Here is a 27,300-nt window from a genome sequence, read left to right on the forward strand (position 1 = left end):
TCATACCCTGGAGGCCAAAACAGAAAAGCTTTCTAACAACTTCTGCTAAATCTAGAAGCTTACTTCACACATGAACCCTGATTCCAAGCACTTAAGGAGACCCACTTTCTGTCATCCGATCAACAGCAGGGAATCTTTGTTTGGCCTTGAGCGATGGTTTTGGCCTCTCTAGACTATCTTAACAGTAGGCTGTTTGGTGGGGCTTAAAAGAAGTTGGCAATCAATCAACCATGACATTCTCACACTTCTGATTCAATGAAGATAGATGGCATAACCCTTACAGACTTAGAAATTTAGGTTCATGGGATAAAGGAGCTTCCCATTAATGTCTAGTATTGTCTCATCTATTCATTCCTTCCAAAAATTTTGTATGATTACTAAATGGCAGATATTCTTAAGATCACTTTTTAAATGTCAATGACCTAAATGCATATGACTTTGAAAATACGCAGTAGGTTCTTACTTTTATTATAGCTGAAGGGAGCAAATCTTCTTCATTTTTTTTGACTATACGAATATAACATTATAGTTCCCGCCAACCTAAGTGAACAATCACCTACTCATCCCTTAAAATCTGACTTTAAAGTCAGATTTCTATATTAGCTTGTGTCTATGACATTTGCCAGCTCTATGATTTCAGTTAAAAGGCTTAATGAAAGTTATCTCATTGCTTTCAGGTCAATAAAGGCCACCTCGGAGAAAATTGTGTGGAGTAAATGACATAATGTATACAGAGCAACTACCACTGGGTTCATACAATGTAGACATCCAATAAATAAGAATGCATTATTAGTATTAGCAGTAGAAGTTACATACATGATCATCATTGATACTTATTTGTTTTGTAAAGAAAAACATGAGTTGACAGGATAAACTCCTTGTAATCTCTTTATTAAAGAGAGCAAAGAGGCAGAGGAAATCAGTAGTAAATCACCTTATTTCCATTACATATCATGAGATATTTAACATTTGGTTTCAAATACATAAGTGGAAGAGCTACTCCACTGTCCAGTGTCCCTATTGCTCTTTTAGAATATGAAGCCTATATGGGATTTTTTTTCTTACGTATTTAAGACCAAACCATAGCCATTCTTGTCTTTGTAGGGTTAAATGCTTCTCTGATTTTTTCCCCACTTTAAATGAGTGTTCCCTGTAACTAACAAGGATCCTTTTCTTTCTACTGCCCATCAAGTTTCAACACGGCACCATTTGCTTTGCTTTCTTTTTCTTTTTTCTTTTTTTTTCTTTCTTTCTCCATTTTTTCCCTTCAAAAAGCTCAGTGATTCTTGGGGTTTGTCTGTCGCCTTAGACTTGTGATTCTCATGCCCTGATATCCTCTTAGTCCCCTTGAGCAATGCCCACATCTCAAGGTAAATGTGTGTAGGTTCTGGGTGAGAAGCCCAGGAGAACTGACCTTCACTGTAGCTGTCCTGACAAACTTTCTCCAGTCAGTCTGGTCAGATCCTTTCATTCACTTCTTTCTCTACACAGCCCTGATCTGGTTGGCGTCTAAGCATTGTCCACTTATTTGAACATCTGCTTCATACTCTCAATACCTTAGCTCACACACCCATTATCTCACAATGGAATGTCTACCTTTTCATTATCTGGACCCCACTCATAAGGCTAGGCAAACCCGGAGGGAGATCAATCCCCACACCATAAAGCCTAGAGTAAAAATAGTATCCCGCAGTAGGGATTCCTATGGCCTGGCTAAGGTAAAAGATATGTTTAAATAAAAACATCTGAAACCGAACATGTAGGAAATCTGGTAGGTACCTGGTTTATAACCAAAAAAACTAGCTGAGCATCAAATACGAAAGGAGCATAAACAAAAATGAAGGACGACTGATAAGCTCAGGGACAAGTGCTCACAAAATGCTCTATAAAGAACAGGATGTGCTAAGAGGTACAGAAGAGGACCTGCGTTGCAAGAGAACATTGCAAATCCCTCTGCCGAAAGCATGATGAAGAAGAATGCAGTGATGTAGCCAAGCCCTCAAATGCAGATAATGGATTTCTGAGGGGTTTTAAGTATACAATTTAAGCATATAAGAATTTCCTATCAATTAAAATTTATAGGGGTGCCTGGGTGGCTCAGTGGGTTAAAGCCTCTGCCTTCGGCTCAGGTCATGATCCCAGGGTCCTGGGATCGAGCCCCACATTGGGCTCTCTGCTCAGCAGGGAGCCTGCTTCCCTTCCTCTCTCTGCCTGTCTCTCTGTGTACTTGTAATCTCTGTCAAATAAATAAATAAAATCTTAAAAAATTATCTATATGCATGTCACTATATATATATATATATATATATATATATATATACACACACACACACACAAAGATATACACACACACACACACACATACACACACAAACATATATATGTATATATAAATATAAATATTAATTATGAATTCTAATAGAAGAGGGACATCTGGGCGGCTCAGTTAGTTCAGATCTGCTTTCAGCTCAGGTCATTATCTCAGGCTCCTGGGATTGAGCCCCATGTTGGGCTCCCAGATCAGCGGGGAGTCAGCTTTCCCCTCTCACTATCCCTCTGTAGTCTGCCTCTCTCTCTCTCCCAAATACATAAATAAAATCTTCCTTAAAAAGAATTCTAATAGAAGAATATTTCAAATTGCCATCTATAATTTGGTTCTACTCTATAATATTTGTGCCCATGTTTGATCTGTGTTTATAATCATGTTGTAGCCCAAGTAACAGTGAATTTTTTATAGCAAATAAGCATTAGGGGCAGATAATATAGAGATCATGTCACTTATTCACTATAAGCCTATTAGATAAAAGACCTTAACAATATTTTTGCTGACTATAAAATTCTGGGTTGTTTTCTTTCAGCCCTTAAAAAATGCTGTTCCACTTACTTCTACCCACCAGGGTTTCTGATGAGAAATCTACTGTCAATAGAATCCTTATTTCCCTATATGTGATCCATTGTTTCTGCCTGACTTCTTTTAGGCTTTTTTTTTCCCCTTCTTTGCCTTTAGTCTTCAGAGAAAATTCTGCCACAATGTGCCTTGTATACAATTTGGGGTTTCTGGTATTTGGGGTTCACTTAACATTTTGAATCTGTTAGGTTTACATCTATTTCCAAATTTGGGAGGCTTTCAGCCATATCTCTGCAAATACTTTGTCAGCCTCTCCATCTTCCTGCTCTTCTTCTGAGACTCTGATGACACACATCAGGTCATTTGTTAAGTCCCATGGTCTGGGAGGCTGAGTTCATGTCTTTTTAAGCACATTTTCTCCCTGTTTTTCAAAGTGAGTAATTTCAATCATTCTATCTTAGATTCAGAGGAAAGAGGAACTTTCCTCTGTCCTCCCTATTCTGCTGTTGACTCCATCTACTGAGAGTTCTTCCTCTTTATTTCAATTATTGTATTTTTTAGTTCTAATCATCCCATTTGGTTATTCTTTATACCTGCTATTTCTTTGCTGAGACTTCCTTTTTTCTTAATTATTTATGTAGACTCATAGGCATAATATAATAAAATGCTCATCTACATTATAATTGTTGATGATGGCTGCTTTAGAATCTTAGAACATTCTACCATCCGTGTCATCTTGGCTTTGGCTTCTATTGATTGTCTCATCTCATTTAGTTTGATATCTTCCCATTTCTTGGTATGACAGGTGATATTGCATTAACACCTGGACATTATGAACATTATGTCATTCATAAGATTCTGGCTTTTATTTAAGTCTTGTGTTTTTCTAAGCCTTATCTAACATCACTCTCGTAGGTGAAGGGAGGTGCCACCTCTGCCTTCAGGTTGCGGGTGGAAGTGCAGTCGAGTGGGGTCTTTGCTGCATAAGGTGGGAATTCCAGCTTGTTTCCAGGTCTCTGCTGATACTTCCCTAGCTGGGAGAGTAGGGGGCACTTCTTTACTGGTTCCCATATGGCATCCACTGACATGTAGAGGGATGATGGCTTTGTCCTGGTTGAGGAATGGTCACATTTCTGACTTCCAAATATGTGTCCTATAATACCACCCCAGCAAGAGAAGTGAAGGGGAGCTCATCACCGACAGGTGAGCTGGGGCCCAGTGTCCCAAGTGCTATCACTGATGCTGCTTCAGAGCCTTCTTGTCACCACCCAATGGGGAGGGTTGGAGCATCTAAGATAGCCTTAAAAACTCTCCATTTGGTCTTTGCAGTCAGTGGTAGTGTACGGCCACTCGTTTTTCTGTAAGGTTTGAATGGAGAGTGATTATTGACTATTTCCGTCTTATCTGGCAGCCCATTCCCTCTTCCTTGGTCAGGTAGAGCAGACTTTTCTCTTGGGAATTTTTTTGTTGCCTGTGACCATTGGTGTTTCAAGGTGACCAGCTTCCCCAGCATCCTGTTAGGGATTTGAACCAGTAAAGAGAACCCAAAAATCCCACCACTAGGTCATTCTTTCTATCCTGAGGTCCTAAGCCAGTTTACCATTTTCTTTCTATCTTTCAGAGTTCTCTTACAATTTTTTAATATACTTTCCAGGGATTTTAGTTGTACTTAGGGAGTAAAATAGAGAGAAGAACATCAACTCCATGTTTCTAGAAGTGGAAGTTGGAATATCTCTTTAAGTAGCTTCTTGATCTAAGGCTGAGCAAGAAAGGTTCCATGATAGATTGGTAATGTCTGCCATGGCAAAGAAGTTAAGAAGCACATAGACCATGGACCCTGTAATATCTGATCACCTCAGCACTTGCTGTCTGCTGCCCCTACATGCTTACCTCTTACCTGAATGGTGCCCATTACCACTCCTTAATGGTATGAAAATCCTTACAGGGCAGAACATCCGTACACATTTTCATCCTTCCTGCTGCCTTGAATATCATAGCTCTCAATAAATATATGTTAACTTTATTTATTTAGGGAAAATGGAAAAATATTATACTACCAAAGGTATAATTTTAAAGTTTTTTTTTAATTACCATGGCACTAAATTTCAGTATATGGATAATAGTTCATAATTGGAGCAACCAACCGTAAGAAAATGTTTCACCTTAAGTTTATAATGTATAAGTACTATATTTTATTTTATTAAGAGTTTATTTATTTGACAGAGAGAGACAGCGAGAGAGGAACACAAGCAGGGGGAATTGGAGAGGGAGAAGCTGACGTGGGACTGGACCCCGGGATGCTGGGATCACGACCTGAGCTGAAGGCAGATGCTTAATTACTGAGCCACACAGGTGCCCCAGCACTATATTTTAATTCTGAATATTTTTACTGACCATGATATTTTTATGAAAATTATTAATTAGAAAATTTTAGGTATGTAACCGCCTATGAAATTCTTTGTACATATTTTTGTTATTTTCAAGGATTTGTAGAATTTCATTTTAATGAAAATTTTCTTTATACCCATTACTATAAATACTTATAAAAGAGTTATATTTAGATGAGGAATTATCCTATGATTTCTACGTGTTTTCCAAAAGATCAGCTAACTAAACTTATATGCATGTCCTAATAACATATATGGTTACTCAAACATGCATTCTTATAAACTATATCTGTAAAGTTCTAATTCCTCACATTGTTCATGTTCTGAATAAACTCAGCCACATTTTGTGATGAGCTTTAGGTTATCCCAAGTGGCCATTTTGTTAGTGACAAATGTTAGAACTCTTCCAAGAAGAAACATCTCTTAATTTGATAGTATTCAACTTTATCTATCTTGAGCATTACTGAATTTCTGTGAAGTAGATAAAATAAATGTAAGTATTTTTAATATCTTCTTCATATTGATGAATAGGATAGATTTCTTGGAGAAATGGATTTGGGGACTAGTAGTGGTGCCCCCTTTTACATAATGTTTACCGGAGTGGATTATTTTCACTCTAGGCAAATAGATCTATAGAAATGATCTAACATTGTCCAATGTGAGAACAGGGAGCATATCTACGATATATTTCACACATCCTGCCAATCAGCGAATGAGAACAACCCGTTCTTGCACTCCCTTGACAATGTTCATTATCTACTATGTGCCAGGATGGGTACAAAGTATGGGGTCATCGGTAGTGGATAAAACTGAGCTTTTCCTTTACCTCTTAAACCTTAGAAGCTAGTCATGAGATTTTACTACGACTTGATGAGACAAACTGGCTCAGAAACAAATATACAATTACGGCCTATAAAAAACTGTAATTAGTGTTACAAAGAGACAGAACAAGGTACTGAAAGAAATGGAAAAAGTGAAGAAAGTTATTTAAATTAAGGCAGAGGGACCTCAGTTAATGCTTCAGTACTGAAGCACCATGCCTCAGGCCAGAGGTCCTGGAAGGCACCTTCAGGAGAGGAGGAGGCCCTGCCTGAGTCAGGAGAACACTGATCAAAGGCTAGGGTGGCGCTGACAGGGGCGCCATGTAAAGCAAAGACTGAGAGGTGATTAGAGAAGGTGTTATTCAGAAATACGGTGTAGAGCCTGGATTTTATGTTTTATATTTCAGAACCCCTTCAGAGGATTTCAGTGGTATGGTGACAAACATCTGTCTGTGTTTTGGTGAGGCCATTCTGACCTCTGCCTGAAGGAGGAACTGTGAAGCCCCAGGCCCCTACCATTCCATAGCTCAGGATGGCGCAGACACCATTTTATCTTCCTTTCTTTGAACTTCTCATGCAGGTAGGGTTCTTGTATATACAAAATTACACTTGATTTTTTCCTGTTAATTTGTCTCATGTCAATTCAATTCTTAGACCAGTTGGAAGAACCTTTAAAAAGTACAGAAAATGTTCTCCCCCACACCCCAACAAAGTGAATGGATGGGGACACCCTCAGAGGCCACGATCAGCAGGATCTGGCAGCTGCAGGCAGAACTTCAGGTAGAACAAGAGAGAGAAATGCGTTAAGCAAGTGGGTGGACTGGAGGAGGCTCATCTTCTGACACAGGACAGAGAGTTCTGTCACGGCATTGAGACCCGGAGGTGCAAAAGATGTTTCAGTGGGGCAGGTGGACCTTTGTGCTTGGAGCTGAGAAGAAAGGACAGGGACAAGCATAGAGAAAGTGGTATTTCCGGTACTTATTGCAATCTCCGTAACACTCTTTCTGAATCATCCCAGACGCGGTTCAAACCACAGACTGCATGACCAGACCATAAACTGAACTCAGCATCCTCTAATCTACAAGCAATGTTTAAGGAATAACAAATTCTTATCTTTCACTCGGTCTTTCTGGTGAAGAGACTTGTCACTGTTTATTTACGGACTCATGATTGATTAAAGCATGTACCACGGAGCTAATTTGTTGGAAGAATAAAACATATCAGCACATTATAGATGCAGACCTTCAAAAAGAAAACAGAATACCTTTCCTCAGATATCTGGAGAATTGATGTTTCCCGCAAAGATAACTTCATAAATTTATGTTTGGTTCCACTTTAAAGTTTTATCAGAAGTATATATATTGTTAATAAGCATATATATATAGTAAATAAACATATATATGCACATATATATATTCTTATCCTATGAATTATTTAATCTGAGTTATAAAATTATCATATCATTTGGGGAAGGCGAAACATTACTATTCACATTTTATAGATCATGGTGCTATAGTCCAAGTTAAGCACTGAAAGTAACATTGGTGGTTAGTTAGTGGGAAATGACAGGAAATAGGTAGATAAATGCCTCATCTTTCTTGAAAAAGAGCCAATAAGCCCTCTATAATCACATAACTACTTAGCATTCTAATATAACTTTCAAGGGGAATTTTATTTTTATTTTTATTTTTTTTAAAGATTTTATTTATTTATCTGACAGAGATCACAAGTAGGCAGAGAGGCAGGCAGAGAGAGAGGAGGAAGCAGGCTCCCCGCTGAGCAAAGAGCCCGATGCGGGGCTCGATCCCAGGACCTTGAGATCATGACCTGAGCCGAAGGCAGGGGCCTAACCCACTGAGCCACCCAGGTGCCCCTCAAGGGAAATTTTAAAAATGACTCCTTTTGTCACATTGGAAAAGATAGATTTCAGGTCACCTGTCATGTCATGTCCTTTCCAATATGACATACATGTTAATAAATACAAAGCAGAATTGGGAAGGAAGTAATAATAATTAACAGTTTAATGATTCAATCAGCACTGATTCTTCTTTCTAAAACAAGAGTTTTCTGCTAATAATTTAATTCTATTTCAAAGAGTAGAAAATGTTCCTGAGCTAAATGGACACAGCATCTCTACATTTTCCCTCATTTTGAGCAGAACCCTAGTTAGATACTAAAATTAAAAGGGTGAATTGATTATTTAAAGTCATTTTCTTCCTGAGTGTCATAGGTATTTAGGATACCTGGTCAGAGTCACGATTTTCTTTTGCAAGAAGATTCCTTTAGAAATAAAACCTCAAGCGACATCTAAGCCTGAAGTGTGTCAGAGCAGAATTGTCCCCTGCAGAGACGCAAGACTGGGGCATTGGTGTAAACAATGATATTTGTGGCTTCAGTGGCTATTCATTTCTGTCCTGAAATCTGTTTAATTTGGCAAATACTTTTAAATATACTTTTTAAGATTTTTATTTGTTTATTTGAGAGAGAGAGAGAAAGCATGAGCAGAGAGAGGGGGAGAGGGGCAGAGGGACAAGCAGGCTCCCCGCTGAGCAGGGAATCCGATGCAGGACTTGATTCCAGGACCGTGAGATCATGACCTGAGCTGAAGGCAGATGCTTAACCCACTGAGCCATCCAGACGCCCCAAGGAAAATATTTTTTTTTAAAGATTTTTATTTATTTATTTGACAGAGAGAGATCACTAGTAGACGGAGAGGCAGGCAGAGAGAGAGAGAGGGAAGCAGGCTCCCTGCTGAGCAGAGAGCCCGATGTGGGACTTGATCCCAAGACCCTGAGATCATGACCTGAGCCAAAGGCAGTGGCTTAACCCACTGAGCCACCCAGGCGCCCCTCCCAAGGAAAATATTTTAATAGTTATTCAGTCTTGGCTTAAGAACTCTCATCTGTAAATGAGGGAGTTTTCCTTGGTCATCTGTATAGTCTCATCTCTAAAAGTTTACAATCCTACCCAAAAGCATCCTCATTGTATTTAAGAGAAATGTGCCTGCCAGGTCACCCACTTCCTCCTGCCACACTGTTGTAAAGTGTCTTTTCCCAAATTATTTCTACATGAAATATGGAAGAGGAAAGTAAAGGCAGATCCCTAACTCCCCTTATAGGCACACTTAGGAACTTCCCTGGGTGGACTCTAGGCATGGCAGAGCAGCCAGCATGGTCTCTGACTCCTAAAACTCCACTACTTGATTTTTAAAAGTCAATATAAAATTATTTTATTTAATACATAATTTAAAACACTGTGAAATGTCCACATAGCTGTTAACAGTTTCTGTAATCTTGCACTGGGGTGCAGGTCTCCAGTAGCTTACAATGGTCAAGCACCTCTTTAGCTTTCCCGGGGAAAATGCAGTTTTTGTTTGGCTGGGCTCTTCGAACTCTGGACATTCCAGTAATCACTCAAGCAAACACATGATGACTTTTTCACGACAGGCTTGATGAGGACTGCCAGCCAAAAATGGCATTTGAGTATGTTTCATCTGGAGAGTGTGTCTCTGTAATAAGCCCTTGACCACCCAGCAGTTTCTTCAGGACCTCGCATGTGACCCACACCAGCCAGGGACAGCATTGGGTTTAATCAGGGAGCCTTGGGTACCTTTGTTGATGGATGAGAGGAGATCCCATCCTCAGCCGTACGAGCTTACAGGCACGGACTTGCAAGCTGGCATATGGGCATTTCGAGTTTCAAGTTTGATTAATTAACAGAGTTATTTGATCATAACTTTCTCCATCAACTCGTTCCATACAACCAGTGATTTTAAGTAGACATACAGGTGATACACAAAATGAATAAATGAATTCGCCTTTAAAACAATATTTAACAAGGGGTAAAATGTGGCTCAAGAATTCCTGCATTAAAAAGTATCAGTCAACAGGGCCAATATCTTCTAAATGAAATGTCACCACCGTCGTCAGTGTGCTGGAAAATGTGACACGATGAGACTGTAAGAAGGAGAAGACGGCACCCATCTACTATTAACTTTTGTTTCAGGCAGTAAGTCCGGGAACCTTTCAGTGCAAGCTGAACATTGCTAGGTTTAGGGGCATATTTTCGGAACACAAAGCAAACTAGTCCTGTCTTGCCCGAGTTGTGTCTTTGGTTCATGCCTGCCAGCCAAACACGTGTGTGGTGAGGGCCCATTATCACAAGTTTACATACAAAAGTGCAGTTAAAGCTTTGCGTGATGATTTCACATTGACTTCTCATTAAAAGTCTATAGGAAAAAGGATGGAATATTTGAGAACATGGATTCAGAGATAGGGAAGTCTGAGTCTGTTGTTTATTTATGACTCAGAAAATTCACCTAATTCATAGGAGCTTTTGATTCCTTATCTGTAAAATAAGAATCATCATGCCTCCTCACCAAGGTGACCTCCGTAGAATGTATAATCTAATGCACAGAGCAAAACCTCTGGTACACATTAGACTCTAAGCAAATGGCCAATTTTATTATTGTCTCATAAAAATAATCATTCTTCAGATTTAATAAAAAGGAAAGCATTCCTCCAATGCTACAGAGTCAACTAAAAATGAAACAGGTTTGGAAGAATATTTTTCCTTCCATCTTGGGGACCAAGGAAACCAGGGACAGTTAACCGCTCAGAGGTAGTACGCTCCTGTCAGCAGAGACCAGGCGGTACTGGGCTGAGAGTGGAGACGCAGGTTTAGTGCTGGCCGTGCTAGCAGCCATCACTGTCTCCCCAAGAGAACTAGGACAGAGCCAGATACGCTAAAAGCTGAGCACAGGGGGCACCCTGTCCCTCAGTCGGTGAAGTGTCTGCCTTCAGCTCAGGTCATGATCCCAGAGTCCTGGGATCAAGTTCCACATTGGGTTCCCTGCTCAGCGGGGAGTCTGTTTCTCCCTCTCCCTTTGCCCCTCCCGGCTCCTGCACACACACACTCTCTCTCTCTCAAATAAATAAATAAAATATTTAAAGACAAAAAACAGCACTGAGCACAGGATGCAGATGAACCCAGGCACAGGGAGGTGGTAGAGATGGATGACATCATTAAGAAATCTCTAACTTCAAACCACAGCATCTCCTACTTCAGTACAGTATCTGGTATCACCCACTCCTGAGGGCCTGAACGGAATGGAAAGGCAGAGGAAGAGTGAATTTGCTCTCTTGGCTAAAGCCTTCTCCTGCCCTGGGACAGCGGTCCTCCTGGTTCTCCCGCCTTCAGATTCTGACTAAGACTTAAACCCCACTGCCCTCCCTCCCACGTCCACTGTTTTTCTTGGTTTTAGGTCTTCCTACTGGGCTGAATTACACCCCAGGTTTTCCCGGTTCTCCAACTTGCAGATCCTGGGGTTCCTCGCCTCCATCATCAACCGAGCCAATGCCTCTACGAAGCCCCTGTGAATGATATCTATCTGCGTCCTGTCCATCCTGCTCCCCTGGAGAACCCTGCGGTGAAGTGAGCATTGGCCATATTTGATAACCAGCCAATGGCTGTGTTGGGGCTGGGATCTCAGAGTGGTTGAGACCAAATTATTGCCTCTTAGTGATGGTTCTATTGTCTCTGAGGGGCTACCTGCTGTATTTCACTGCAGTCACGTTTTCTATTTCACATCGGACCACTAGCAATGAATAATCATATGCATAAATTGTTAGAAATATATTTTCAAAATACAATTTTGAAAATATAAAGGCCAAAAAATATATATATATATAAAGGCCACATTGAATTTGAGCACTGATGGTCCTATTTTGGACCCTTTGTTATTATTGTTGTTGTTGTTATTTTAATTCTCCCTGTCTTCTCCAATTTCCCAAGTACTTCTCAGCGTAACTGGATACAAAGCAGTACCCACTTGCTGCTTACTTTGCCAGAACCCAATATGTCATTGACACCGTGCTGGAGGCTGAGACAGACAATGATGGTAAGAGCAGGTAAACTACTAGAATAATCTCAAGGCCCTGGGACTTAACACATCACGCTGCCTTCCTCCATTCCCCGGGGACGGGGGCGATGTCAGACACTTAAGAAAGAGCAATGCTAGCATCAAAAAAATCCTTCCCTTTGTTTTGAAGGACAAAGAAGAGTCTCAGAAAATGAGGACAGACAGAGGGAAGGGATTCCTTGTATTTGCAGACCTTGAAAGCAAACAGATGGACAAAGATAAAAAAAATAAGTAAGTAAATAAATAAATAGACAGAATGGAGAAATGAACCGGGAAATGCAGGATAGCAGGACTCAGCTGAGAACTATATTGAGCTGTTCTAAATCTCTTGAACATATTTAGCACCCCATGGCACAAGGAAGGAAGGAAAAAAGCACTTACTAATTTGAAGCAAACAAAAAAAGCTGTGGAAGGAAGGTGACCCAGTAGCTCAGCATATAAATGGCTAATTACAAGGAAAGGTTCTGACTTGGCAAGCAAAGTTGTCTTTGGGGCAAACCCTCACCTTATGGCTTACACCAGGATATAGAAAAGTAAGTGACTTCTGTCCATCTGCTTCTAGAATCTTGTAGGAAGCCACAGGCGCAAATGTTATAAAGAACCCTAAAGGTGGGGATCATTTCTTAGGAACATAAACAAAATTTCATGTAACGGGGAGCAAGTCCATTCAGAGAGAAAGCTAAAAGAAAGGAAAGCACCATTCAGGTGTGTTACAAGCCTAGTCTGCCCACCTCCTGCCACTGCGCCACAGCACTCAGTCTCCCACATTTGCAAGTGACCTTACCAAGCTTTCAGTCAGCATCAGAGGAAACCACGCAAGGACCAGATGCACTTTACTCAGGGCTAGTTTTCATGGGAATCGGCATTTTGGGGGCCAGCTTTCTCTAGTCCGGTGAGTGGGAGGGCCACGAGAGCATCATGTTGTAACACTATCAACACAGACACATGAGCTGGTTCTGATCATGGACAATTCACTTCACTGATCTCAGCCTGAGGTTCACCGCCTGCCAATAAGATAGTAAAATCTCCCCCGTGGTTGCCTGGCCATTGGGTAAGGTTGGTTAGGGAATGTTAACTGTGGCTGCAAATGAATCAGTCAGCACGGTCGGTTGTCCTCGTTCCTTCCCAAGTGAGAGATGGAGCGGCAGAGAGTGACCAAGTTGCCTCCAGAAAGACAAGGTTAATGCCGTGTTGACTAATAAATTCTCAAAACTGCTGACCTGAGATTTTGGCTATGCTTTATTTAAAAAGTTTTTGAAAAACATGGAAATTAAAGAAGAAATAAACCTGGGATGTAAACAGGGAAGGCTGTTAGGAGCAACAGGACATAGCTAAGGAAAGAGTGAGCTCAGAGCAAGATGTCACCCTTCCTTTCCCACTGTTGGAAATTCAAAACCATCCCACATTTCTGTAAGAAAAGCTTTATTGGTACTTTCAGAAAATTTAATTACAATTCTTTAGAAATATCCAACATGAATTTAAGCAATTGCTAATTTAAAATCTCAATAAAGTAGGCACTACGGGCAAATTAGGGTCTTCATCTCAGAATCAAGGACCAGAAAAATTTTCTTCTCTCTCTCTCTCTCTTTTTTTTTTCTTTTATGCCCAGGATATAAGCATGTAGAAGGCAAAAAGGTAAGAACAAAACCTTAAAAACAAAACTCTATGGTATCTATACTAGAAAACATTACTATAGATGTCTGCTCATGGTTTTTTCCCTCCAGTGACTTACATTAACCTTTTATTTAGTGGGAGAGTAAATAAATCAATGTGTCTAGGGCCAGAAGAATTTCCCTAGCACACCTAAAGAGGTAACCAACTTGTAATTTCTCAGTTCATAAACCAAGCAAATAGTGTGTTTACCATTTCATGGGGAAAAAGAAAAAGAGAAATATAGACAGATATATAGATATATGGATATAAGTGATAAAGAGATGGAGAAAGATATTGATAGATGATAGAAAGATAGATATATAGATAGATAGCCTACAAAATGTCTCATAAGGGTTTTTCTCAAAATATGAAAGGAAAATCAAGAGTAAACTAAAATTCATCAATAAATCACAAGTATTAATAAAGCCGAGAAACTAGATTCCTTGGTAATAGTAGGAAAGCAACAGAGATAATAAAATGAGTCTGAGGGACAATCATAAAGGAAAATGATTGAAGATTATGGTTTCTATGGGTTTATTGGTTATCACCCACTACCTGACCAAATTGTTTCTTCCAACACTAAATGAACTATGTGAACATTGGCAAATGACTGCTCAGCAATTTAAATTAAATTTTAATAATATTATGCAGATTTTATAACCATATTCTTGAAGGTTGATTACTAAAATTGGCCATAGGCAATGCAAAGTGCATTGGATTGTAGAAAATTGCCTCTTTTTTCCAAGGGCTCCTGGTTCTAACTCTTCCATACAGCTCTTGGTGCTTAAACTTCTATTTCATTAGCGGCACTATTACAACGGGTAATGAAATGAAGCATCCTAATGTTTAGAAACTACCAATTACTTAAAAACTGGAATTTGAATATATTCCAATAAACAACTCCATGACAATCCAGACTTGTGGTTCACTTGAAGCTCAGCCTTGGTCAGAGGGAGAATGAGGTGACACGTAAAAAGGTATAATGAATCAGTGACAAATCTAAAATTTAAATTCAGCTTTTGCTGACTTTTCCATAGGGAATTGAACCAAGTAAGCAGCCAATGCAGTTATTCCTTAAGTAGGTGGGTTATAAATTAATCAACTAACCTTATAAGTTAGTCTCTGGGGCACTATAGTCCTTGGTTAATTGTGGCTCTCTCCTGTTATTTTGTTCTAATTTCTGGAGAAGCTCAAATAAAAACATCGAAGAACACAGTAGCTTTAGTAAAACAATAACCATCAGTTTTTGTTTTTTGTTTTTTTAAATAGGACACCATGGTATCTGTCCTATGGTTCTGCAGATGGCATATGGATGGAAACCTGATCACAATTCCAGTAGACTCCTTTGACTTCAGTTTCCAAAATGAAGGGGAGGACAGTACCACTCTGATAACTGCTTGGTAATGGAGGCTCCAGAGAGAACAGAAAACTCAGCTGCACAACTGAAAATTCACATTTACATTCATTTCCCCCAAATGCCTGGAATGAAGAGCCAGTCATTTGCTGTTGATGTGAAATCATAACCTTCAATTTCTGCTGTCAACCTCAGGAGGAGATTCCACCTGGGATGATTTGGGGTGTCATTAGTCATTAGCAAAGAGGTACAGACCAACAAAAATCCACAAAGGTTTTCAAAGGTTGACTAATGTATCCCATCTCCTTCAATTTCTCCTTTCATGCTCACTGGGTGTCCAGTGGTAAGTCTGATGCCCAGCATGGAAAGAGTGCAATAAAAATCATCCAAGGAATGAATGGACCCTGTCCTTCTCTACAAGATCTGTTCAAGCCTCAGCTAGTTGACCAGCAAACAAGTATTTCCCCTTCTTGAGCACATATAAGAAAGGAGACATAATTGTTCTCATCTTCAAGTTGGGAGAATTTTTGCCCAATCCCTTCAGCCCCTGTGCCCCCTCAAATTCCCATCTTTTGACCTCAATGACCCTCATTCTAAGGCTAGCTATGTACTATAGGTCACCCGGGCTTCCTCTTGGGCTCACTGATCTTTCAGTTTGAAAGAGATAATGTACATCACTGAAGCAATCCTTATTTTCCAAGTGAAATCAAGACCCGGAGACACTGAATGAAGTTTTTAACAGGTTCACACAAATACTGAAGAATAAATTGAGAATCAGAATTTAAAGCTCAATATATCACTTTAAAATTAGTTCAAACATCCTCTCTTATATGTGTAAATACATACACTAAATTATATTTGCAATGTGTATGTATACAATATACTAGCAATGTTCTATTACAGATTTTATTAAATACTGTACAGTGAGGAGAACTAGTTCATACCCTCACTTTAGTAATATGAATGTAAAAATGTCAACCAACATTATTCACTTTGTATTACATCATAATACATTATCATTTTGTTAATTCAATAAATATGACATATAATAATATACTACAATAAACATATTGTTTCAATAATTATATAATCATATTAAAAGCCAATGGTTGATCATATTTTTATATCACTTTGTATATTTTTTCTCCTTCATTCCATAGATTAAAGAACTACCTAAATCTGCTCATTGAATCCTCAGACTAAGAAATTGTGTTCATGTTATCTTCATTTTAAGTGGGGATTTGGATGTCCAAACATAGTAAAGACTTACTCAAAGTTCAGTGGGTAAGGAGACAAGCCAGCCTCCAGTGTCAAACGCCTCACTCTGAAGTTTATACTCCTTAAACTGCAGTGCAATGGCCTTTTTCACTGTGATAAATAACACAAAATATTTGGGACTCCCTTTTCCCCAATATTTCTTTCCAGGAAGAAAATATCAGGGCCCGTGTCACTAACATCTCCAGATTTTCATAATTTGAAAATTACTTTCCCTTTTTTTATGCCATTGGCTTCAAAAAAAATCTCTCACTTTGCTGCCTATAAATATGCTTACTCACTTTTTATAGAAAACGATAAGACCTTCGAGAAAACTATAAGTCTCTCCAAGACCTGCAGGATTCATAACAGAGTATCCCCACTGTTTTCATCCTGAGAGGTACAGAGTAACCCATCATGGGGTGATTCCCATTTATAATCAATAGTGCTGATGTACACAGACAAACAGATGAGTGTATGTCCGTAACTCCCTGTGTGAAGATCGTTAAAATATATTTCTAACAAATTTCTGAAAATAATCAGGTTAAATGTACAACAGTAATCTTCTATGGGAGATGGTATGATTTCTCAAAAATCCAAATTTAGAAACAATAATAATAATAAAAAACTGACAGTGCCCCCTTCCCTGTCTGAGCAGCTACATCTCCTTACAAAACGAATGCTCACGTGCATTCAGTCGTATTGTGGGCACAGATGCAGATAATACCAAAACCACCTCCATCTGAAGTCCCCTACCTGGGGTTCATTGGTTCATTGCAAATATGCTATTTCTTATCTTTATAATTGCCTGTCAGATGTGCTTTATCATGGAGGCAGCATCTAACTCAAAATACAGCACCATCTGCACAAGATCATGGGGTCCAGTTTCCCTTTCATTTGATTTCTTCACATGACATTTGGAAGTTAACTACTCCAACAAATGAAATGCCATTGGGTGAGCTAATAGTCTATTAGAAATTGGCACAGTAATTACTCTCCAGACGATGCATTCTTTGGCCAATGCTCTTATAAATTATTTTTAAAAGAATGTTACCAATGATACCTAGCAGCAAAGTCAAGAAACCAAGTGAATTTCAGAGTCAAGGACCTAATGCATCAAAGACCCATCCTTCCCCATTCTATGTCTGCAAAACCGAGATCAAGTTTTGCTGAGTCTGTTCCTGCAAATCCGAGCTGTTATAATTAGAGGTGAGAGAGTTTGCTTCTAAGCTTTTCCATAGACGAGTCCAATTTAATAATGTTCTCTATTAATCTGACCCAACTAGGAATATGGAACCAGGGAATATATCAAACTAATCCCCAAAACAAACACCCTGCACTAAAATCAACAAAAGATATTCGACAGTTAATTACAACTCCCTAAAAAGGGAAAGCTAAGAATGAGCTGTTTACCATTAGAAAATCAATCATAACATAAATTCATACGCCAAGAATGCATTACTTTAAAGAAAAATGCATTACTATCGACTAGAGAATGGTCAGCCAACTTCCTTTGCCGCGGCCAAAAAGCATTTGGAGAACATAGTTCCTGGGGGTCCTTATGTACGTGTGCCCAGAATTTTTCAGGTCAAATTGGAGAACTACTGGAATGACCTCAAGTGTTTCCTCTGTGAGTCTCTCTCTAACAGTGCCCTAGTTTTGATTGGGATCAGAAAGGCAGATATGGCAGAGAAAGGCGGCCAAGAATCTGACCTTTTATCTCCAGTTGTAGTGAAGCCCCGAGGTTCTTCAGTTTCAATCCACATAATGTCTCTGTGGGCACAACTTTCTGAAGAGCAGTTACTTTCTATTTCTTTTTTTATAGTAAAATAAAAGGGACAGAGGGTGGAATTGATAGGTTTGGATTATAGACTTGAAGGGTGGGAGGAGCCAGCATCTGAGGGGTTGTGCAATGAAAAAGGAAAGGGAGGGGATATTCAGGGAGTGAGAGGTGGCCATGCCTGTGGGTTTCCTTGGCCTGCCCTAACGGAGTGTCCTGCACTTGGGGGTTTAAATAACAGAAATGTACGACATCAAGGTTCTAGAGGACAGAGCTGGAGGTCAAGGTGTTGTAAGCGTTGGTTCCTTCTGAGGGGCATGAGGAAGCACCTACTCCAGGCCAGTCCCTTTGGCTTGCATGTGGCCATTCTCTACCTATGTCTTTTTCACACGGTCTTCCCTCTGCCCCCAATCTCCTCTTCTTAAAGGACAACAGTCATATTGGATTAAGAGCCCACCCTAACGACTCGCTCTAACTTGCTTACCTCTGTAAACACTCTCTATCAAGTTTGGTCACGTCAGAAGGTACCGGGGATTAAGACTCCAATATGTCTTTTTTGGGGGGGTGGATTTCAGGCCATAATACCATGTGGCATAACACCCCTGAAATCCCACTGTCTAGCATCACACACCTAATCACAGAACACTACAGCCTACGTCTGCCATGCACACAGATGCTCTGATTTGTAGAAGCTATGCCTATAACCTTTTTATTGCTGTATTTGAAAGTTGAAGATAGCATCACCAGTGCCCTAATTTTGATCATTTTGATCTGGGTTTCACCTAACAACAGCATGTATGATAGAAATCTTACTAAAGAAGGCAATCAATGGGATGGTGAGACCATATTTATTTATACATAAGTTTGTATCAATGACAATTATGATCCAGGATTGTGAAAAATGCCAAGGATTCCAATATAAAACACCTCTCTCTTTAGAATGGAGATTTGTAACACACGGTCTTCAGATCCCTGCACCAACGTCATCTAGCATGTTCCTGAAACTGCAGGTTCCAGACTCTGTAGGACCTGCTCATTCAGAGCCAGAGAACCAGAGAACAGGGAGGCTGGAAGTTAGGGTCTCCCTCTTTAACAAAAACTCCTGATGACTCTTGTGAGCTGTGGAAGTTGAGAAGCATGGGTCCAGGAGAAGAAGCTGACAGACATCCGGACAAAACAAAGTGGCAAGTGCTGATATGTGGATACAAAAAGATGCTCTGGGACCCAGGGTAGGATCCCTAAGTCCCCCTGGAGACAGAAAGTGGCCTGCCCCGGGGAAGTCATAAGTAGCAGCACAAAGGTGACAAAGGACACCACGTACTGGCACGGCCACAGCTGAGGCAGAGACAGCAGGTGCACGAGTGTGTGGATGTGAAACACCCATGCCTATCTTCAGTCTCAGCAAGGTCACTCATTCCACCTGTCATGGTCTGTGGTAAGATGGCTCATCCTGTCCGTCATCCTGAGACTCTCCAGCACTTACCACCCCTCTTTTTGAGCTGTTACCTCTGCTTCCACTTTTCAGCTCTCTCTACTTGCGGAATTTAGAAAGCCAGCTGCTTTGGGAACCTGAATCTCATCCCTATGAGCCCCTGGGGGTCTCCTGGGCAGTACCCCTGCATGGGCTCACTGTCCACTTCCCTGCCTGGGCAGTTCTGCCCCCTTCCAGGGACGGACGCTTTCACACTGTCGATTTTGCTGGTGCAGCCTGTCACCTCATCATGGCTCATCATGAGAGACCATGACCTACTCTTCAATGTCAGTCAGTAACTTAAACATCGCACAGTGCATTTTACAATCTCCACTCCTCTTTGCCTTTAACTGGTTCAGGAGCCATCATTTTCAAGGTGCCTCATGCTGCAGTGGAAAGTTCTGCATGGACCCTTCCCTCTTTGCTGCCAGGGCAGGTCCTCCCCAGCACAATGCTCCAGGTGTGAGGGCACCCACATGGTCCTCAGGAAATATTTCTGGGGAAATATTCCATGTCAGAAGCACTGCCCAGCGTTAAGTGCAAAAATGCAAGGTAACCTCGATTAGGTGCCCTCATCCATACAACTCTGGAGTTTCTCAGAAAAAATTCCTGCTTGTGCATTTGGTAGTTCCTGGCCCAGGAAATTTAAGAGCCTCAAACAACAAGTACTATTATACAAAATTACCCTATATGTGCATTTGCACTCACTACTGCTTTATTATGAACACGTCCCAGACTCAGACAGAAAACAGGGAACTGTGGGGTAGACAGCATGTGCCAGGCATGAGCAGGGAAGATGCATTCTTTAATTCAGTGAATAAACGTGCTGGTCTTTGTACTTGATAGAGGATAATCCTATGTGATCCATAAAATGTTTGCGATACACTTTGTAAACTCTAGAAGACAACTGGTCTTGATTGAATTAGGATCTTCATTCTGGTCTGATCCTGCTACATCATTTAGGTCAGAGGTCGGCAGACCATGACCCGAGAGTCCAGACCAGCGGCCAAGTTTTCGTAGAGCTCACCCACTAGAGATGGCTCAACTGGAAGCTTGTGAAAAATTTACAAATGAAGGCTACGTGACAGAAACTCTAAGTGACTCATGAAGACTAAAATATTTATTACGTGGCCTGTACAGAAGCTTGCTGCTGCCTCAATTATCATGAAAAATAAGAGAAATCTATCCCCAGCTTAGTGACTTCAATATTACTGACTTTAATTGGCCGTTCATAAAGTTTCTGCATGAACGCAGGTTGACAAGTACTTACTGAAAACACTCATGGATGGAAATATGTTTGTATCGTGAAAGAGTCCTTTTTTATTGGGTATCTCTTAGTACACGGTTCTATGGTTAAAGTTCCATGTCAAATTTTTCACTTATGCCTTCAAATAAGGCAGCAGTGGGGTCTTCCTGTCCCCATGGCCAGAAGAGGAGGCTGAACCTCACGGAAACCCAATTTCCTGCTCAGTGTCGCATCGGTCAGTGAATGGTGGGGACAGCCGGGATCCACATTTAAATTTCGGAGGTTGGCTGAAATATCCAAAATCCTATCACTCAAATCCCATGAGGAGACCAGGGGTAAATGCACAGTAATTCGCAGATTTTGGCTCCATGAACTATGTGGCTTCATACCTAAGAGCTTAGAATATGCTGATATAATGACCACAACCTACATGCGTATATACACATATTTTCTTATATAACGTAACATGTGATTTGGTATTTTTAAAAAAACATTTTATTGAATTTCTAGAAGCCTTACATTATCGCCATGACACACAGAAGCTCGACCATTTCATAGAAGCAAATAACGATGTGCATGAAAAACATCAAGCCAAGAGTCACGATGACCTATGCATTTTATGCTCCTAAGCAAGTTATCAAGATTTACAAAAATCTTAAAAAGTTGTTAAAATTTACAAAGTAACTCACATTTAATTTACAAAATAACTCACCAAACATATCCTAATTTTTTATAATGCTGTTATTTTTAAAAAATAAATAAATAAATAAATAAAGCAAATAGTTTCCTTCTAAAAGATGGTCTTTCAGGAGGAAGCAACAATGTGTACGGGGCACATGTGTGATACAGTGGAGATACTTGGATTTTTGCATCTGAAACACATGAGTTCAAATCCCGTCTCGGGGGTCAGTCTTTGTGCTGCTTGGGAATGTCACCTTTAAGCTGCTGACTTGCAGGCCACACCTGACTCCCAGAAGAGCCCCACACCCCATTTTCGTCATCCACCCACCCCCCGCTGCACTACGACCTTCACATCCCTGGCTATAGCTTTATTAGGCATCTACATGCCTCTAGGCTTCCAGATCTCTCCATCTTCAAGGTCTGACTTGATAAACAGAAGCTTAATCACGTAATTTGTACGAACGATCATGTTTCCTACTCTTCTTTGCCGCACAACGCAAGCAGAGCACACACAGTGGTCAGTGTCGGCACCGGGCTGAAGCCACAGGTGACAAAAGGCTGAGAATCCAAGCTTGAGAAGGAAAGAGGAAGAGAGAGAGAGAGAGAAGCAAACCAGGAAACAGACACCAAAGGACGGAGACCAAGCTGAGGGTTGCTGGGCGGGGGAGGGGGATGAAGGGGAGGGGGGGTTGGGTGGTCATCAAGGCCAGCCCTCAGGATGCACGCTGGGTGAAATGACACATCATTAAATTCTACTCGTGAAACTAATGCTACACTATGTGTTAACTAACTAGAATTTAAATAAAACCTGGAAGAATTTAAATAAAACCTGGAAACAAACAAACAGAATTACAATAAAATTTACATTTTTTAAAAAGAAAGAGAAGACAGATGGTTTCTGGGAGCTATTATCTCTTTAACACGGGAAGGTGGAAAGCCCTGTGCTGTGTTGCCCGGGTTTACCTGGGTCTTTGAGATAATAGAGAAAATCTCGGTTCTAACTCAGGCATCTCTTCAAGATGAATGAGGTCAGTGTATTGATAATGGAAACAGCTGCTTGCCAGAGTTTCTTGCTTTAAGGCAGGAAATGAAGCCTGAAGGACAGAAGATATGCTTGGCTTTATCGGGGAGGATATGAACCAATACAGATTTCTGAGAAAAATAATTTAAAAGGTCAAGCAAAGGGAGAAAAACAACCTGAAGTTCCCTGAAACCAGTAGCTACTCTCTCCTCCTGCAGTTTTTTCACTCAAAGATGACCGGACTGTTTGTTTAATGCTGCCCAGAATATTCTAACTGCTAATTACAAGCTCTGCGTCTTGGGAGCCACAGGCCCATTGTTAAGTCTGGGGGAAGCCTCACAAACCAGCCCCCAGACCTCACAGGAAGCACTAGTGCTCAGGTTTAAGTCTTGAACAGTAATTCTAGGTTGTTTCTTCCGTCCTCTCAACAATCCGGAGAGCGAGGAATCAAAATGCCCCTGTCAAAGAGATGAGGATTCCCTCACATCAGCCCCTACGTTTCTCTCAAAATTCTGTGCTTCTGACTCGTCACTGGGGAAAAGTCCATTAAAACAATAGAAAAAAAGTCAAAGAAAACAAGAGAAATTGAAAGATTCTGGCAGAAGATGATGACCATTTTTTTAAAAAAAGAAAAAAATCATTCTCAAATATGTGTCTCATAAGGTTCATAGATTTATGGAGTTTTTGCATTTAAAATATTTACCAGATGCCATAGGTGACAGGGTGTCTGGCTGGGTGTCCTGGGGACACAGACAGACACAATGTGTGGGCAGTTAGAAAAGGTGTAAATTGTATTCGTTCTTCTGTAAGATTAAAAGGAGCAGTGCTCAAATCACTGAGAAAACACAATCGCAGCTCAAGAAGGGTCCCTGAAATCTCACATAATACATTCAAATATTAACTACACATCAAAAATGTTAAGTATTAGCCTGCCAGGGCCTTCAAGAGAAATGTGTTTATCTATTTATTCATTCATTCATTCATTCCAATTTTCAAGTCTTCTATTTTCAGATAGAAATAATTATAATAACTACGGTGATCTCTGAGTTTGCTAAAAGTCTTAGAATATTTCAACACGTGGTATCAGGAATGAAATTCCCAATTACCCCCAAGGCCTCGGAAAGAATGGACTACAGGACTTACCGAATGCTTTAGAGCACATGTGCTCTGCGGTCCCACGTCTCAGAGAGTCCCGTTCTGGGGGGGGGGGGGCATTCAGCCTCGAGTTTGTCCTGGTACATGCATTGTTTAATCATAACTTCTTTCACTGGATTTGGTCCTTACAGAACCTACAAGGGCGCATCTCCTCTCACGAGACACAAACGACGACACACCCAGTATCTTGAACGCATTCAGCGGTGGCGCCCTGAGAAGTCTGAGACAATGACCTCTCTGAGCACCAGCATCTGCGGGACACAGCCTGCCCACAGCGACCTGGGGGGCCACACGTCGGCCTGGCCCAGGAGCCTCCCCCCGCACACAGCGGGACTGTCCATCACCCTACCGTCAAGGGAAACTAAAGTGAATGTCCTCACTGACCGTGTTCCTGTCCTGACCCTCCACAGCCATCACAAGGTCTTCTGATGCTACTTCCTAAGTGTGTCCCATATCTGTTTTCTCACAGACCTATGTCCCCTGTGTTTTCAAGGACCCAGCACACCCTCCCGAGCATCTAAGTACCCTTGTGTTCCAGGCAAGACTGTGGCCTGCCATTGGCCGTACCTGCAAGAGATCTTTCTAAAATGTAAGGCACCATCATAGCCCACAGCTTGTCGATTCACGGGCACCAGTCACAGGACGGGAGGTGGAAGCCACGGACACTGGCAGTTAAGGTCTCCCACGAGAGGCCCGTCTCCTCCGCAAGCCCATCTTTCACTACCCTTCTCCTCCCTGCAGATTCTAGCCCCAGTGTCCCATGACGGTGAAAGTATCCCTGACATTCTCTGCCACTTCTACTCAATGTGTACCTACTGTCACTGAACATCACGCTGAACTGTACCCACCGCCTCCGACATCTGTTGCTCCCACTGGACCTTCAGAGGTTTAAGGGTTGGGAAGATGTCTTGCCACCTGTTGTGCCTAACTCAGAGGTAAGTTTGGGTTGAAGTCAAAGTAGACAAATGGTCTTTAACTCTTGCCATTAGGTTTTACACCTACAACAATGACCCTGATCTACAAACACTGTCATCATGATTAATGTCGCTCTGCCTCTCTATGAAAACAAACAGGTCAGGAATTGCATAGTGTACACCCTCTCTGTAAATTTTATTATAGCCTCATATATGATGAAAATATTTTGTATCTTATTATAACTAAAATGCTATTTTATACAAATTGTAAATACCTACGATGGAAAGACAAAAGACTTTTCCACAGGAAATGAATTTAAATACCGAAAATACAGATTCTCTCCAGAGTTGGTGCCTACAAGATTTTTTACGAGGAGAATTCTTTTTGGCAGAAAAACAATTTGATTCAGACACAGAAGTGTGGTCAGAAGGTCTGGATTCTGGGTCAATGTGTTTGTGATTATTGGTAAGTCACTTTAACTTTTACAGTCTTCAGTTCTAGATACTCGAAAGCAAGTAAATTGAACCAGGTGATTCTCAAGTGCCCCCCTGGTTTTGTAAGTTGTAGTTTATAAAGAAAGCACACGGTCCTACAGGCTGCCTGGTTCTCAGAACAGTTAACAAAACGGGTTAAACACGACAGGTTTGCTGTCGGAAGAGGGTGCTTCTGGGGCGTGTGATCGTCGGAGAACACAGTCCTGTGGGTCTTTATCTCCCAGAAGAAATCTGAAGGAAGGTAGCCTAATTTTCCACACCAAGTGTGCTGCGTGCTTGTGTTATTCTCAGTTACGCTCAACACAACCGACAGACACACGCGTCACACTCACTCGGTTCTCAGCCCACACTGCACGGGCTCCTTGAGGACCTGGGATTTGGTGCACCGTTTCTGAGTCATTAACTGCAGCCCTAAATAGTTCTGCTAAGGGAGGGAATGGGAGAGGAGAGAGAGAGGGTACAGGTATTGGAAAAACACCTGCAGACCTCGTCTTATTCCTTTCAGCCTTTCATAGGAAGAGCAAGTTGTGTCTCCAGCTCTGTCGGGATTTCCAGAATTCCTCCTGGAGCAGGGAGACACACAGAATGTGCCCGGATTGTGGGTCCCCCGTGTCCCTCCCGTCACCCCAGGGTCTTTCCCCCGGCCTTCTAGTGACTTCTGTTCTGAGAGCACCTTCCATCTGAGCTCTCCTTTGTGACTCAGGCTCTAGAGATCCCGACTCTGGAACTTCTGCCAACGCTGCTCTACCCCCAGCCCCGCACCCCACCCTTGTCCACTTTGGGATTTTGTCATGATTACTGCAGTTGGCATTCTGTCCCCAGGGCAGACACACAGTTGCCAGAGCTACTCTCTGAGCGATAGAGTCTCTGTCGTAGAGTAACAGAACATTAAAAGAAAATGAGAATTATTTCTTCTTGTAAAGAACGAAATCATCATTCTAAATGAAAGAAGCTTTGGGATCTTCATGTTTGTCTTATATTTAAAAAGAATTTCCAGAGCTGGAACATAAATAATGCAAGCTACGTGTCTGATTGACTTCTGCTGGTTAAAGACACATACAGTCACTGTGATAAATATCCAGTATTGTCTCAGAGAGAAATACCATAAAATCTAATATCTATGAAAAAAGGAAAAACGGAAACCAATATAAGGCTCCACTCATAAATCATAATTAGCTTTCAAAGACCAATATATTTTATTATGAATATAAATCCCGATAAGGCAAAACTATGAAAATTTCATGACTCCAAAGTCTTCAATTAAAATTAAAAAGCCTTATTTGAAAATTTGATTTTTATGCATATGACAGATAAAGTCACCAAAAAAGCATGAAATATTGAAATCAACTTTAACAAGTCCTAGATTTAAATGACCAAAGGAAAATGAAATATATGACGTATGGCTCAAAGAATGAGTTTTTCATCTAAATTATGAAAAGGGGGTTTTAGTAAATTGATTTTTTAATTATTACAACTGTCAAGAAAAATTCCTTGGAGTCTACATCGAATAACACATTTTTTCCTTCAAAATGAAATACAAGTAAGTATTAGGGTAACCACCGACTTCCAGTGAACATGCACCATCCTCTGAATGCTGGCAGTAAGGCTGCATCAAGCCCAGTGTAAATGTCACAAGTGTTTGCGTGGCCAGTGGAAAGTTTGATTTGCACTTCTATAAACCCACATTCAATTTTTCTTTACCCTTCATCCGTCGCCACCGCTGCAGTCATTCTCAATATGTGATTCAAATAAGAACAATGAATTTAATTCAAGTTTGGGGATGAAAAAGCACCTTTCTTACCCTGGCAGAGGGGAGCGAGGGAATCCCACTGATACATGCCTCCTGGACTCCTTCGGCAGGTCGCGTTGCTGTGGCCAATCATCCGATGCCCGGGCTTGCAGAAATAATGCACTTTACTCCCCAGTGCTCCTGTGGTCCTATTGAAAACACCTCCGTTCTTTGGGGTGTGGGTCAGGCTGCAGTAGGGCGCTGCGGACACACGAGCACATCCAGATGTAAATAAATAAACAGGGAGAGACCAGGGGTTTCCCTCAGTTAAAGGGATATAAATGAAGTATCTTTCTTGTTCAAACAGTGGGAAATCAGCACCAACATGTCAACGTGTTCTAACAAGCATCCCCACACACCACAGTCTGGCACGGGGCCTCCGGCTCACTGCTGCTGACAAGGCAACGTGGCGTCGCCACATTAGAAGACAGTGGCAATTTCCCATAAAACAAACATGTTCTCACCCTACGGTCCAGCAGTCAGCCTCCTTGGTGTTTGCTCAAAGACTTAA

At 41.0% G+C, this 27,300-nt stretch overlaps 1 protein-coding gene across 1 annotated transcript in view; it reads right to left on the bottom strand.

Annotated features, from left to right (window-relative positions):
• LOC111144434 (CUB and Sushi multiple domains 1) overlaps window positions 1–27,300 on the bottom strand; it is a 1,720,260-nt gene that overhangs the window by 99,474 nt on the left and 1,593,486 nt on the right. Inside the window, exon 48 of the mRNA XM_022498737.1 lies at window positions 26,841–26,990. Coding sequence (XP_022354445.1) covers window positions 26,841–26,990 — 150 coding nt within the window. The remainder of the gene's footprint in view (window positions 1–26,840; window positions 26,991–27,300) is intronic.

Source organism: Enhydra lutris, unplaced genomic scaffold (assembly GCF_002288905.1).
Source record: "Enhydra lutris kenyoni isolate GAN:26980312 unplaced genomic scaffold, ASM228890v2 scaffoldscaffold11, whole genome shotgun sequence".
Classification (NCBI taxonomy): domain Eukaryota; kingdom Metazoa; phylum Chordata; class Mammalia; order Carnivora; family Mustelidae; genus Enhydra; species Enhydra lutris.